Source organism: Canis lupus, chromosome 23 (assembly GCF_003254725.2).
Source record: "Canis lupus dingo isolate Sandy chromosome 23, ASM325472v2, whole genome shotgun sequence".
In the NCBI taxonomy this organism is placed as follows: domain Eukaryota; kingdom Metazoa; phylum Chordata; class Mammalia; order Carnivora; family Canidae; genus Canis; species Canis lupus.
Window position 1 is genome coordinate 30,416,993 of NC_064265.1, and position 15,747 is coordinate 30,432,739.

A 15,747-nucleotide genomic window follows, 5' to 3' on the forward strand; every position below is an offset into this window, starting at 1 on the left:
GCATCTGTAATCTAGGGGTCCCTGCGTGTTGATGAGTTGGCTATAATCCTTACTGTCTGTTCAATGAAATAAGCCATGGTCTATTCTGGTATGCTTAGGCAAGTACCGAAGCGGAATCATCTAGCCTTTCTATACCGCATAGTATGTCACAGGAGAGCCTGCAAAAGAGCCCCAGATCACTTTTCTTTCTTTTTTTTTTTTTTACTTTGAATTTATTCAAGCATTTTAAATGTATAATACCTTTGCTTGTTTCAAAATTCAAAATGTACAAAATAATGTACAGTGAAAAATGACATCCAACTCATGTTCCAGCGACCCAGTTCTTTTCTATAGGGTCAATCAATGTTATCCTTTTACTATGAATCCTTTCAGAGATACTTTATGCACATACAAGGAAATATGTATATATTATCTTTCTCTCTTTACACAAATAATAGAATTCAGAACATACTGCTTTTTATTTTTTATTTCTTTTAAGAAACTACAGTTTCTTTTTTTTTTTTAAGATATTATTTATTTATTCATGAGAGACAGAGAGAGAGGTAGAGACACAGGCAGAGGGAGAAGCAGGCTCCATGCAGGGAGCCCGACACGGGACTTGATCCTGGGTCCCCAGGATCAGGCCCTGGGCTGAAGGCGGTGCTAAACCACCGAGCCACCCGGGCTGCTACTGCTTTTTAGATGCATGATATCATACCACAGTGGGCAGCAAACTATGGCCCACAAGCCAAATCTGACCCACTGCCTGTTTTTTGTACTAAGTTTTACTGGAACACAGCTATGTTCATTCACTTATATATTGTCTATGGCTGCATTTCCAGACACCAGCAGAGTGGAGTAGTTGCATTGGAGGCTGTATGGTCTGCTACACATAAAATATTTACTATCTGGTCCTCAACAGAAAAAATTGCCAACTGCTATTCTAGCTAATGGATATCCCAGGATTTATTTAACACCCTGCCAATGAATATTTAGGTGGCTTCCAATCTTTTGCTTTTATAAATGAGTCACTAACTACGTATGTCCCTCATTTCCCAAGATAGAAATATATCTGCTAGATAAGTTCATAGATGTGACATTGCTGGGTCAAAAGTTATGCACACTGGTCATTTTGATAAATATTGTCAAATTACCCTCAGTAAAGGTTGCAACAATGTACATTCTTATTGGAAGTGTTTGAGAATGCCCATTTCCCCACATCCTCACCAATACTGTGAGTTCTCATACCTTGTGATCTTTGACAATATTATAGGCAAAACATGGTTTTTCAGTGCAGTTTTATTTTGCATTTCTCATAAGGGAGGTGGAACATCTTTTTTACATGCTGAATTTTGGCCATATTTGCTCTTGTGTATACTATCAGATCATATCTTTTACTCATTTTTATTAGGTCTTAGACTTCTTATTAGTGGTCTGTAGTGAATCTTTGTACACTAGAGAAACTAGTCCTCTCCCTGAAATATGTTCCCAGAGTGTCAATTGTCTTTTTACTTAATTTATGGTAGTTCTGGGTAGCTTTCAAAAGATATTTTGAGCCAATAAAGCAGAGTTACTATACCAACCAGAAGGCCAGGATTTGGTTCCCTTCACTGTATATTACAGGAGTGTAGCCCAGCTGGTCAGGCTGGGGGGCAGAGTGAGGGGAATCAGAGTAGTTGTTAAAAAGGAAACTAAAAAGACCGTCTCATTGAGTAGGCCTTGCCTATCTTTCACCTGTTCTTTACTCTACCCAGTACAGCATGCATATTATAAAGGGCACTCCCAGGCCCTCATCCTCCACATTGTGTTTTCCACCTCACAACTGGTTGACAATCCATATTTGAGTGACTACCTATATAGGGGACCACCCAACACTGTAACCACCACATTCTACCAAGAAATCTTCACTCACTCATTCATTCAGTTTCCATTTGTCAAGCACAAGCCAGGTGCCAGAACTTGTGCGTGGTGCTATGGGTGCAAAGTCCCTGGCCAACCCTGGCTACCTGATTCTGAGATCTCAAAGCTATCTTAGATATTTCTCAATGGTAGCTCTTTCCCATGAGAAGTATAGGGGCCTTACTTCTAAAATAAGAGGCTTCTGAGCCACCTGGATGGCTCAATCAGTTAAGCGTCTGCCTTCGGCTCAGATCATGAACTCAGCGGCCTGGGATTGAGCCCTGCATCAGGCTCTCTGCTCAGCAGGGAGTCTGCTTCTCCCTATCTACTCTGCCTACCATCCCCCCCCTTGTGCTCTTTCTCTCTCTAATTAATTCATTAATTAAACTATCTTTAAAATAAGAGACTTCCAAAGATAAAACAACCCAAATCCCTGAGAAATTAAAGTAGTATAGTTTGGGGGCACCTGGCTGACTCAGTGATTGGGCGTCTGGCTTTGGCTCAGGTCGTGATCCCGGCCAGGGTCCTGGGATCGAGTCCAACATCAGGCTCCGTGCAGGGAACCTGCTTCTCCCTCTGCCTATGTCTCTGTGCCTCCCATGAATAAAAAATTTTAAAAAGTAGTACAGTTTGAGTGCAACACTTACTAGTCTCTGAGAAGAGACAGAACAGAAGAGTCCCTTCTTAGGAATGGGATGATCTCCATGCACCAGGAGAAATATACTATCATGTAAACTTCTCCAATAATTACTTTAAGAAGAAAAACATATTTTGCTCTTCAGAATAAAATCACTGCTGAGCCTCTTCTGCCACTTTCATCAGCAGGGTATGCTTACTTATGAGGGGCAGCAAATCCACAAAGCCATGTGTTCCTCGGTGTCCTTTGGCAGCTTCAGCTGAGGCTGGGAACTGGTCCTGTAGCCTTTCAGGAGCAGCCTCCATAGTCAGACAGTCCTTTTGTAAATTCAAGGAGAAACTTGGCTTAGCCTAGCCAGGCCAGCCCTTCTGCCAATACTGAAGTTTCATCCAGTGAGACTCCCACTAAGGAGAACTCGTGTCTCAGGTGAAGACTGGATGGCATCCAACCTCTCCCAAATAAATCCTACATCTGGCTGGAGTAGGTCAGGGGTGTGTATGCTGCTTGTCAAAAGCCATCCTTAGCTAAATAACATTTATATGATACCACATGATTATAAAGTGACTTATAGCCATTATAACAATGATAGTTAATCCTAGTTAATGAAAAGGTGTGATTTAATTCCATTGCTGGTAGACCCTCCTCTTCTGTAGTCTCTAGGATGTGCCTAGGATGCATTGTAAACCTTTAGTAAATGTTGTTGGGCATGCCCTAGGTATCAAATGCCATGGTAGCTCCCAAGGGCAGACAGAGGGGTCAGTAGGAAGTTGTCCCTGCACGCAAGGTCCCTACAATCTAGTATGAGGTTGGCTGGGTGCCTGTGGGAGGTGATGGATAGAACAACCATTCTTCTACAAGGCAGGATACAATATGCTGTGAACGCAGTGCCAGCAGAGCATTTATTAAGCCTTTACCAAGCGCCCAGTGTTCTAAGTACCTGACAGGCCTGTTCTCATTTAACCTTCCCACCATGAGATAGGTATTATGATCTCACCCATTTCACAGAGGAGGGAACTAAGGCATGGAAAGGTTAGTAATCTCCCCAAGAAGACACAGTTCCAAAGTGGCAAAATTGAGATTCAAATCACATATTCTGACTCCAGAATCAACACTCTTAACTGCTAGGTTTTCCTGGACAGATCACATGCAGGGGGTGGAGGGGGCTTTTTGATTCATTGTCTTGTGGAATGTGAGATTGAGAGGCCTTTGTCTCAACGGTCCAAAAGGTTATGCCAGACTTTTGTCATGATCTTTCCAAACCATGATTCTGTGTCCTCTCCATGGGATAAGATTGCCCTGTGATACAAGGTCGGGAACCTCTGTATCCCCAAGGAATCCACTGCTTTCCCTTTTTCCAGGATAGTGAACATAATGAGGTTACTGTGGTCCTGTGAGATCTAAGAGGCTTCAAGAGCGGGACAGTTAGCTGTACTCTGCAGCAGAGCAATGCTCTTGTAAAGCTGTTGTTCGCCAGTTGCAAAAACAGAGAGCTCGAGTGACTGGCTGAAATCCACACAGCAACTGCTGGAGAAAGGCACAGTATACATGTCAACCTCTCAGCACTCATCGTGGATACATGTTCTGCTAAGAACACACCCGCATAGCAGAGGGGCAGGTTTGGAGATGGCCCCTTTCCCCTCCAAGACTCTCAAATCCTTCCTTCTGACTTACTCTGAAGCATGCTGCATTTCTTCTCTCACATCCATCTTTCACGTGCAATAACATGTAATTTTAATTTAAAATTTTTTATTTGAAATTTTTTACTGTATTTCAAAGTGTCAATATGCTCTCCTGTCCCAAAAATATAGGTGGAGCGCAAACATGACAGCCTAGCTCCTGCACAGCAGAGCCAAGATTTCAAGCTGGTTTGAAAGCCTGGGGACCAACATATTTAAATCTCATTACACATCCTAGCAACTGCGCTGAGCAACAAAACACAGTCCTACCTTCCTATCCTCAGATTCTAAAATGACACACCTACTGTTCGGTCTGTGAGGAGAAATGTGGAGGCATTGGGTTGAAATGGAAACAGAAGTAAAGTAATTATTAATCAGAAAACATAACTCCAAAAAGCCTTTGGAAAAGAACAGGTAATACTTCTAAGTGAGTTAAAGCAGGTAACTATCCCCAAGTGAAGGGCAAGTATGATTTGTCATAACCTGATTTGGGAAGATATTGGGCATGATATAAAATACACTGAATCCCACAGTGATCAAATTAATTTTTTTTCTCTTTCAGTCTTAATTAAACTGTATAAGAAAGTTTCCATTTGGTGCTTGTAGGTCATTAACACTTCTCTTATTAGTCTCACTTTCAACAAAGAGAAAGCAGGCTTGGACTCAGCAACTTGGTGGGCAACGTTTGCTCAAATATAATAACTTTGGCTTATTTTAATTTTATTAATTCCTTGGCTATCTTTTGTCTATGACAAACGATACCATTTTACAGTTTTCTCAGTTTCCCTAGCAATCTAGAACTTTGTCATGGGCCAGGCGTCACATGGGAGTTAGTTAGTTAGTTAGTTAGTTAGTTAGTTAGTTAGTTAGTTATGAGAGACACAGAGAGAGGCAGAGACATAGGCAGAGGGAGAAGCTGGCTCCCCACGGGGAGCCCAATGTGGGACTCAATCCCAGGACCCAGGGATCATACCCTGAGCTGAAGGCAGACACTCAACCACTGAGCCACCAGGTGTCCCTAAAATACTTTTAGAGATAACAAATTTTAGAGGTAACCTATATAATTTTAGAGATAACAAATTTTAAGATAAAATACTTACTTTGCTTTTCCATTTGTGCCTATACCTTCAGTGTGACTTGCTACTTCTTGCAAAACCTGCCAACTGTTTTTTATAATTCTGTCATCAACAATAATGTCACAAAATCAGATTATAAAATATGCTTATTAATATCCGATTAAGCAAAAAGTCCTATCAATGATAAATGAGGATAGCTTTGCAATGAATTTTAGTTGATACTTCCATTGGCTTCAGTGAGTCCCTTCATCAATGAGATGAGTAGCTTCTTAGCAAATCAGATAATAGCTTGTAAATATTGGAAAGATATTTCCTCTAATTGTTTTTGCTATTCATAATGCAATAGCTACAGACATGACCCATTTTAAGTTTAATCTGCATTATCAACATTTTCTGCATCCCTTTCTTAACTCTAGACAGTCAGCAAAACAATAATTCAATCCCTGATTTGTAGTGTTTGCCAATTTCCATGAGGCAAATACTCTCATCACAGCTGATTTCAGACTCCTAACTTGATGTAAATAAGCACAGAGTTTGGAAGAGATGCTCAGAAGCTCATCACTAAATGTTAGTCCAGGTCCCATCAATAGAAATAACTTTGATAGCACAGACGATGATAACATGTAAATAAACCAGCAAGTGATGTGTTTGGAGTATTTGTTACCATTTTAATATAACTTAATTGTAAGGGTAATAATTGTAATTATTAAATTAATAATTTAATTTTTAAGGACGGCTGTGTTTACCAACCAGGTTACAAACATCCGGAAGATTTAACACCCGGCTCTCAGGCTCTGGGGAGCTGCCAAGGGCCTGCTCCAGCTGCTGGCCGCCCTTGGCTGCTCTGAGACAGGGCCCCTGCAGACCCCTCTGCTGCCCACCTGCACAGCCCACCTGCACAGCCCACCTGGCCACGTCCCTACCCCCAAAGACAGGGAGAAAAACCAGGCCACCCATCCAAGCAGGACTTGACAGGCCACGAGGATATTTTAGAGTGGTGCATCTTCAGTGGGGGGAAGACTCCACTTTCAGGGGTCTTGATGGTGGAAGCGGCTGCATTCACACCTGGTTGAGAGCACAGCTCTGGAGTCTGCCACTGCACAAGGTCCAGCTCTGCCCCTCATAGGCTGCACCATCATGAGTAAATAACTTTGTCTCTCTGTGCCTCGGTTTCCTCACGTAAAAAAGGAATAACAATGACACTTGCTTCAGAAGAGGGTGGTGAAGATTAAATGAAATAATGGACTTAGCGCTGTTAATGGAGTGCTTGGCACAGAACCAGTGCTTAACACCTATTAGGTATCCTTAGTACTATCCAACTGACAGTGGCTTTTACAGACTCATTTACTGGCTAATATTACTTTTTATATATTAGAAAAATAAATGCAGTCACTGTTTGCATACTTTTAGAGTTCTAAAGGTTTCCACATGTATAACCTGATGGAAGCCTCATAGTGACTCTGCTCACTGTGATCTGTGTTCTGTTGGCAGGGACTGGGGCTCAGAGAGGTTGAATGATGGCCCAGGGACACACAGCCATGGACTGACCAGAGCTGGGCCCACAGCTTTCACTCCTTTAGCTGATCCCAGACCTTTAATGGATGTTTTTGTTGACCCCTTTGTAGCAGACACAGGAAGAACTACACCTGAGATATGAGTCCTTTGACCTGGGTTTTCCTAGTTAGGTTGGACTATTTTTCATAACCCTATAAATAAGTATTCCTATGTCATAAAAGTGGTCAATCCAGACAGCCAGTAAACTAGAAAACAGGTTTTTTCTCCCGTATCACTGGCTTAGAGACAAGCATCAGACTGCACCAAAGATGAATGAAGGTGAGCTCTAGTTTTTCCCCTTTCCCTTTCTCCAACAGAGAGAAGAGAGTAGCAATGACCTCCTCCCCTGAAAGTATGGGGAAGAATCAGACTGTGTCCATGTGGCTCAGGGAGAAATTTCGAAACACAGACCTTCCCCTTGTGTTCACAATTGTGGCCAGACTGGTTTTTACAAGGAAACAGGGACTATCAGATCAAGTTGGGTAGTTCTTCATTTGAAGAAGGTCTGGGGCAGTTGGCACTGCCTGACATTACTGGAACGGGTTACCAGTTCTCTGAAGGGCAATTTGGCAACATTCATCAAAATGACAAATGCATACCCTTTGACTCAGTGGTTCTACTACAGGGATTTACCCCTCAGAGATATTCCCTTGTGTGGAAAATGAGGGTCGTAGGGTTATTCTTTACACCATTGTTTGTAACAGGCGGAGACTGGAAACAATCTAAGCACTTATCAGTGCAGAGCTTCTAAATAACTACGGTACTTCCGAACAAGGTGATACTGTGGAACCATTAAAAAGAACGTAATTGATCTGTATATGCTGGTAGGAAATATCTTCTAAGATGTATGAGGACCAAAACGAGGGGAGGATGATCATACATATTCACTTGTAAATATGTGAACTATTTGTGGAAAGAGGTGTAAGAAATCGGAAACAAAAGAACTGGGTAATTAGAAGCATGGGCACAAAAGGAGACTTTCTCCTAGAAGTCCTTCAGAAAAAGCTTTTGAATTTTATTCTACTTGCATTCACTGTATGTTCAAACTAAGTAAATGGTTGTATGCAAATAGGTGAGGCGCCTACGGAAAAAGGGATTTTTCAATCTGCCAGCTGTTGACTCTGAGTTAGAAGCAGTGGAGTGGGCCCTGGGAAGGGCAGGAGGGGAGGCAGGGCTCAGGCCCCCCCACAGGCCCGCTCACGCGAAGACCTGACCCTCCCCAGCAACAGGCAGAGGTGGCCCGCATGGCGCAGACCCAGGAAGAGAAGCTGGCCGCTGCCCTCAGGCTGGAGCTGCACAACACTTCGTGTCGGATCCAGAGCCTCCAGGCTGAGACCGAATCCTTGAGGGCCCTGGTGAGTGGGCCGGGAAGAGCCCTGGCATTTCTTTTTTTTTCTTTATTTATTTATGATAGTCACACATTGAGAGAGAGAGAGAGGCAGAGACACAGGCAGAGGGAGAAGCAGGCTCCATGCACCGGGAGCCCGACGTGGGATTCGATCCCGGGTCTCCAGGATCGCGCCCTGGGCCAAAGGCAGGCACTAAACCGCTGCGCCACCCAGGGATCCCAAGAGCCCTGGCATTTCTTATGTCAATTTTAACTCCCAACTGTTGAACTGAGAGTCATGTGGGTCAGAGTTCGCAGGAGATTCCCATCTCACGGCATGCGAGTTTTGAGGCCTGAAAGGATCATCTGATACCAAATCACAAGTATAGTGACAGCTGTTAGAACCCCCACTGAAATACCCTACACCAGGCCACTGCTTGAGTGTTGGCCACTTACCCCACAGATACCCCTTTTCAGAGGGTCCCACTTCTCCAGAGAATTGGCCTCCGCCTAACAGTGGACACCTGGCCTAGGCAGTTAGGCCCGCCTCCTCTAGCCCTCAGTCAATGACTAGCTGATGTGGGCGTTAAAAGCCCAGCCCACTTGCTTCCAAGTGGAATAGGTTTCAAGGTCTAATTCACATTCCCAAGCTCTTTGGGGGATCAGACTCCATCTGAGACTCCCTCCTGGCTTAGCGCCTTCCTCTGCCCTATCCTGCTTTCCTTGCTGCCCTTTTCCTGAGAGCAACCCCTTAATTATTTACATATACCAGGATCCCTGCTTCAGGCTCTACTTCTGGGGACCAACCTAAGACTAGGAAGTTCCTCAGACTCACTGGGGTTTGTGGGGGAAGGTCTCTTGCATTATTTGTTATTATTATTAATTAAAATAATTATGAATAATATAGCAGTTCACCCTCTGATTCTCTGTTAGGGTGCCAGGCACACAGCTCCTGCAGGGGCCTTGTGTTCTAATTTGAACTGCAAGTGTATTGTCCACACTGAAGTACATGAAGGGAATGGTTCATGCAATCCTGCAGCTTGGGGTGGTCTGGACTCTACTGAGGCCCCAGTGGAGGCCTTTGCTCTTGCCACCTAAATCCATTCCGTCACCAAACCAGCAGCCCTGCCTCCCAATGCAGTCCTGGACTCCCATGAAGTGAGCTCAAGGATTTATTCTAGTTGGTTCCCTCAGAAACAACTTTTTTACTGCCCATGGACAAGATCATTCCATCAGCCCCAGTCCCCCTCCTCCACTTGTCTTCAGCTTACTTGGTCCATTGTCCTCTGAACAATAAGATCACATGATGCCCAGCCAGCTTAGGAAGATGCTCAGTCTTGCCACTACATAGCACAACATGACACACATCTCGTTGCTCCACTGCTCTCCCACACATCCTGTGATGGGATCAGGGTCAGTATGAGGGGATGTGAGAAAAGGCATTGAGGTAAGAAAAATCAGGAAAATACAGTCTAAAGCAATGTACTTTTGCTAAAAAATTGAAAGACATTGCATTATTTACTCAGAGTTATGTGAATTTTATGCTAATCAGTTTTATTCCCCTGTCATAACCCTTGATCCTAATATTAGGGGTGCTGCCTTTTGCCCAAGTCACTTTAAGCACAGTTAAGGGGCTACTATTTATTCCCCAGATGTCCTTGTGGCTGCCAAAAGTTGCCACTCTTCCAGTAATAAAAAAGGGCTTCATTCATAGATCAGCCCAGATTGTACAGGAAGGGAAATGCCCAGAACTCACCCTTTGCTCTCCTACCCTTGAGCCCTTGGACATGTTCTTCCCATGGCTGGAAGGCGACCCCTCCTCCCTCCCAACTCTGCCCACCCCTACCTGTCCTCACACCCTTAACAGATGTGAAGTGGAAGATATACAAGTGCTACACCCAGCAAAAGCCTAGCTAGCTCCTGACTCCCACAGGTGGGGTGATCTCTCCACCTGCCACCCACTCACATTCAGAGCCCTGTGGTTTATGTGGTTATATCAGCTCATCCACTGACATCACATTTAACTCCTTGAAGGCAGAGACCATGTCTAATTTATTTTATGTCCCCAAAGCACTTGATGAGTGTCCAAAACATAATTTCTTCAACATGATACTAAGAATACTGAGAGCTTGCTCACATGCATTCTCTCATCAGAGACTCATAAAAACACTGAGAAGCAAATGATATCCCACTTTGCAGAAGAGTAAACTGTGGTTCAAGGGTTTGCTCATTAACATGAGTAACAAGTAGAAGAATCGAGCTCTTTTGGTTCTATTACTCAACTAGACAACAGAGGGCCTATGGAACGGGGGACTGGCACCCAGACTCTGGAATCTGGAATCAGGATCCCCTACTCATTAGCTGAGTGACCTCTCAAAGATTCTGCTTTCTCACTTGCGAAGTGAGAATCTATGTGGGTTATCATACCTATCTTCCATGTTAGTGGCTTCAGATCACAGTAAAAAATGTATTCATTCACTCTGTGATTTAGGTGGAGTCTGGCAGAGACAGCTCTTCTCTGTTCCATGTGGCATCTGCTTGGGCTGGACCATCCAAGAATGGTTTCAACTCACATGCAGGGTGCCTAAGCTGTGCATCTCTTTTTCTCCCTCCATGGGGCCTCTCCATGCAGTTAGCATTTGACTTCCTCAAATCATGGCAGGCATGTGATTGGACTTCTGACATGGCATCCAGCTTCCCTCAGAGCATGAGCACAGAAGCTACCAGGCCTCTTAACACCTGGGCTTGAGAGTCCCTGAATATCACTTATCCAGAACTCTTTTGGTCTCAGCAGTCACAGTCCCTCCCAGATCCCACAAGAAGAGAAATAAATGCCATCTCTTGATGAGGCAGTGGCAAGGCCACATAGAGAAAGAATATGTGGGATGGGATCGTGATTGCAGCTGCTTTTGGAAATGTGATCTGCCACTGGACTGGAGAGATTTTGCCTCAGAAAATCACAGGGATGATTAATGGAACAATGCGGGTCAAGCCCTTAGCACGGTGGTCGGCACAGAGTAATCAGTCAATGAATGGTATTCATTATCCATTATCATTGTAAAATTATTATTATAATCACTCGTGTAGTAATCCCAAGTTGGCATCATCTAATCACCTCACTTAAACCCCATGGTCCTTACTACTGGAACAAATCAGAAGAAAACTCACATGCCCAACCAGAAGACTTAGGAGTGGTGATATGCTGGCTGTGCCTGGGAGCCAGGATGGGCCGCCTCTGTCCCCTGCTAGCTGGTAGATCAGAGCTCTGGTCACTGGGCCTTACAGCCGAGGTTAGGGGCACGGACAGCCAGAAAAAGTGGCACCCCTTCCTGCAGCTTTCAAATACAGCTCAGTGCATCCAGTCACCCCGATTATCCGCAGCCAGAGCAACCTGTATACACATAAGGCCCCCACGGGGCCTCGTATAAGCCTCAGCTGAGTAGGCAGCACTTGCGGCCCCCTTTGCCAGCAGGGCACTGTTTATATTGGTGGCCAGGCACTAGGAATGGTGCTTAAAGCCTACTGAGCTCTGTGTTCCATCAACTCAAATCAGGGGTGGATTCAAGGCAAGAAATCACTTCCTAGAGGGCTTAGCAATTCAAGGAAGTCCTTTCACATCTCCAAAAACTGGGGAATAAGTGTGCTTCTGTGATCTCGGTTTGCTTGCTGGTGTTGTGTTGCTGTGGGGGCTGGAGTTGGGAGATGGGCAGCAGTGGCCTGATTGCCATCACTCAAGCCCAAGCATTTCTGTGAGAACCAGGCCAGGATGTCAGGGACTTAGGTGGGAAGCTGGACCGGACTCTGAGGGTGAGATAGAAAAGACAGAGGTCATCTGATAGGAGTTCCCACAAACCTACCTTGGGCAGTGGGTCCTACATCATCAGAGAAAACCTCAGGCCACATGGAGAAGTCACCTATGAACATGGAACCAAAACTATAGACAGCTGATCCAAACATGATCCCATGAAAGGTTTTTTCCAAATAACAGGTTTTACAGGCCCAGGGCCAGCACTAAACACTGCAAACCAAACAATTTCCTGATAAGCAAAGAGAGAAAACCCAGAGTTTGGAACAAGTGATTCTCAAAGTGCTGGTGGCCATTTCTGCATTTTTATTGCTATAGAGGGGTTTTCAGATCTCACCAAAATAATAACCTAGGCCAGATACTGATCTAAATTTATTTTTTACAAGTTACATTTTTGCCACCTGTAAATGTACCTAGGATGGGAATCTGACTCAATATTCTTATACCCTATGGAATTAAGATGGCTTAAGTAAGATGATAGAGTGGCCTCTGCTTAACAGAAGCCATGATTCAAGATGGCATCATGACCAAGAATCTTCCATTTCAATCACAATAATCAAAAAGGTATGAAAAATATCCTCCTAAGGGGCAGGTTACAGAAAGTTGTTTTATCAAGATATTATCCTAATCTGAAAACATATTTATCTGTTCTTATGTGTTATATAAAAAGCCAGATGCTAAGTTATAGGTGCACCATAATTACAACTATGAAAAAATGTTAAAGAAAGATACACACAGTTTTTTTTAAAGTGTTTATGTGTCAGTCCTACAGTCTGTAAGGTTTGCTATATGGGAAGATGGGGTTTCCAGTCTAATGGGGAGACAAGTAGGTCAATAAACATAACCATAATACACGTGGTGTCAACCTGAGCAACACAGCCAGATGAGCACCTACTCTATGCCAGCCCTTGTCTTATCACTGGGGTTATAGAAACTTCATTTCTGCTCTCAAGAATTCACTCACTGTCTGGTAGAGGAAACATGCCCCTAGGAAGCTCACCCCACTCTTACCAAGTCTAAGGGTATACATGTACTTGGGCAGCCATGGAAACCCAAAGGAGGGGCCTCTAACCCGGCCTGCTGGGAGAAAGACCAAGAGACCATCAAGGAAGTCTTTCTAGGGGAGGTGACCCCTAAACTTGGACTTGGGATGAGTAGTGATGATCCAGGTGAGAAAGAAGGGGAGATACAAACCCAGATTTGGACTTCCAACAGAACACGGTGGCTGCTGTGTGGAGAATGCGAAGGCAGGAGGAACTAGAGACCAAGAGATGAGCTACAAGCTTCTGAGTTTACCCCATGGGAGCAATGATAAGCATCCATCGTGGGCACCAGTGGCTGGAGGAGAGAGGGCACAAATGTGAATACTTTCCAGAATATACAAGAGGCAGGATTCAGTGATGATTGAAGATGAGGGACATGCCTTTCGCTGGCTTCCAGGTCATGTGAATTCACCAGCTGAAGCACAGGATAGGAGAGGCAAACAGATTCAGAAGGAAACCAGTGGTTCCATTTTGGACGTGCTGATTTGAGGTGCCCATGGATTGTGTATATTTCCAGTAAGAAATTCAGTAGCAGGTTTATGCTCAGGGAAGAGGTCTGTGCCGGAAACGTCAATGCAAGAGTCATCGGGAGAGACAGCTAATATCATGAGTGTGGCAGACACCAGCCAACACAGACACAGGCAGCCTCGCTCAGAGAGAAACAGGCTCAGGATGGGCAGTGGGGAGCCCAAGGGTTGGGGCAGCAAGGGGAAGAGGCAGTGGCCAGGGTGTGCTACTAACACACTAAAGAAAAAAGTGCTGAGTGTATAAAGGCCAGAGACATTCATTCTAACCCTGGCAACCTGGGCAAGAGTGCTGGAGACCGCATTTTAGCCGAATGATGGATGGGGTTTCAGCAGTGGAGGAGGAAAGGGCCCCCCAGAGAGTGGGAAATCGAGCAAAAAGGCCCGAGGCAGTTCAGAGAGCAAGATTCCTTTGAAAAAACACCTGCCAACTGCCTCCCTCCCCCGTATGTGTTTGTCGATTTCTCACTCTCATTTTTTCTCTCATTATCTTTCTCACTCTTTCATTCTCTCCCATCACTGTACCTCATCTTTCTCCCTCTCCTTCCCGTCTTCTCTTTCTTCCTGCCCGCACCCCCTCCTCAAAAGGATCAGTGGATCAGACTGAACAATAGTCTGGGCGGGGAGGAGGATGGCTCACGGCCCCCCAACCCAGGAGGCCAGCGGGCAGGGCCGCCCGCCCCGCAGCTCAGCCCACCTCCCCGGGCAAGGCCCGGCCTGCAGGCTCCCGGCCGACCGCCTTCTCTCTTTGGCAGAAACGAGGCCTGGAGAACACCCTGCACGACGCCAAGCACTGGCACGACATCGAGCTCCAGAACCTGGGCGCGGTGGTGAGCAGGCTGGAGGCGGAGCTCAGGGAGATGCGCTCGGAGGCCGAGCAGCAGCAGCAGGCCCGGGAGCACCTGCTGGCGCACAAGGCCCAGCTGCAGAGGGACGTGGCCTCCTTCCACGCCCTGCTGGACAGGGAGGAGAGCGGGTAAGCCTCTCCGCCTCGCATTCCTGTGACAGGTGTACATACTCCTGGGTTTGCAATTCACAGTTTTCAGACACTATAGAAGCAATTAAGGTAAAAAGGAGAAATCACCTTGTAACTCCCCAACACATATATTCTCTCTCTCTCTCTCTCTCTCTCTCACACACACACACACACACACACACAGCCTGTGTCCTTGCAGGGTTTTTTCTATTTATATATTCACATATGCAGAGACACACCTGGACATACCTTTATGTGTTTGGACATGCCGAGGACATACATGATGTCTGTTAGGAATACTTTCAGCTGCATGCAATAGGCCCTCATTAATGGGGCTGCAAACCAATGCTCCCGAAATGTTAATGTGCACTCAAAACACCAAAACCTGAGCATCTTTTATATTTTTTTATTGAACTATAATTAAAACACAAGTGTCATATTAGTTTCAGGTACACAATATAATGATTCAACATCTCTATACATGACTGAGTGCTCATCAGGATTAGTGTACTTTTTAAAAAAATTTTATTGATTTATTTATTCATGAAAGACACACACAGAGAGAGGCAGAGGCACAGGCAGAGGGAGAAGCAGGCTCCATGCAGGGAGCCCAATGTGGGACTTGATCCCAGGTCTCCAGGATCACACCCCGGGCCAAAGGCAGGCGCCAAACCGCTGAGTCACCCAGGGATCCTCCAAGATTAGTGTACTCTTAATTCCCTTCACAGGTTTCCCCCATCCAAGTACCTCCCCTCTGGTTATCATCAGTTTGCTCTCTGTATTAAAGTCCATTTTTCACTCATATGTAGGATTTAAGAACAAATGAACAAAGAAAAAAAGAGACAAAAAAACCTATTCTTAAATACAGAGAAACAACCTGGAGACTTTTTTTAAACGCCAATTCTGCTTCACTAGGTCTGGGGTGAGACCAAAAATTCTTCATGTCTAGCAACACTCCCAGGCGATGCCTTTAACTGTTGGCCCACAAACCACGCTTTGATCGACAAGGGCATAAACCATGTTTATTTAAGAGTTCTAGAAATAAGGTGGTCTAGGTCACTCAATGATTTCATAAAGGTCCCAAGCTCTTTCATCTTTCTGATATACCATCCCTGATATATGGGGGTTTTGCCTTCATTTCATTACCCATGGTTGCCCAATGCCTACAACAGCTGCAGATATCATATCCTCATTTATGAGAAGAAGAAGGGAAGGGAAGGGGGGTGCACCAAAAAAGCTTTTCCATGTGTG

At 44.9% G+C, this 15,747-nt stretch overlaps 1 protein-coding gene and 1 long non-coding RNA gene across 2 annotated transcripts in view; one reads left to right on the plus strand and one right to left on the minus strand.

Moving 5' to 3' along the window:
* BFSP2 (beaded filament structural protein 2) overlaps positions 1 to 14,500 on the plus strand; it is a 59,982-nt gene extending 45,482 nt beyond the window's left edge. Inside the window, exons 5-6 of the mRNA XM_025449114.1 lie at positions 8,045 to 8,176; positions 14,276 to 14,500. Coding sequence (XP_025304899.1) covers positions 8,045 to 8,176; positions 14,276 to 14,500 — 357 coding nt within the window. The remainder of the gene's footprint in view (positions 1 to 8,044; positions 8,177 to 14,275) is intronic.
* LOC125753412 (uncharacterized) overlaps positions 1 to 15,747 on the minus strand; it is a 68,300-nt gene that overhangs the window by 15,333 nt on the left and 37,220 nt on the right. The window lies entirely within an intron of this gene.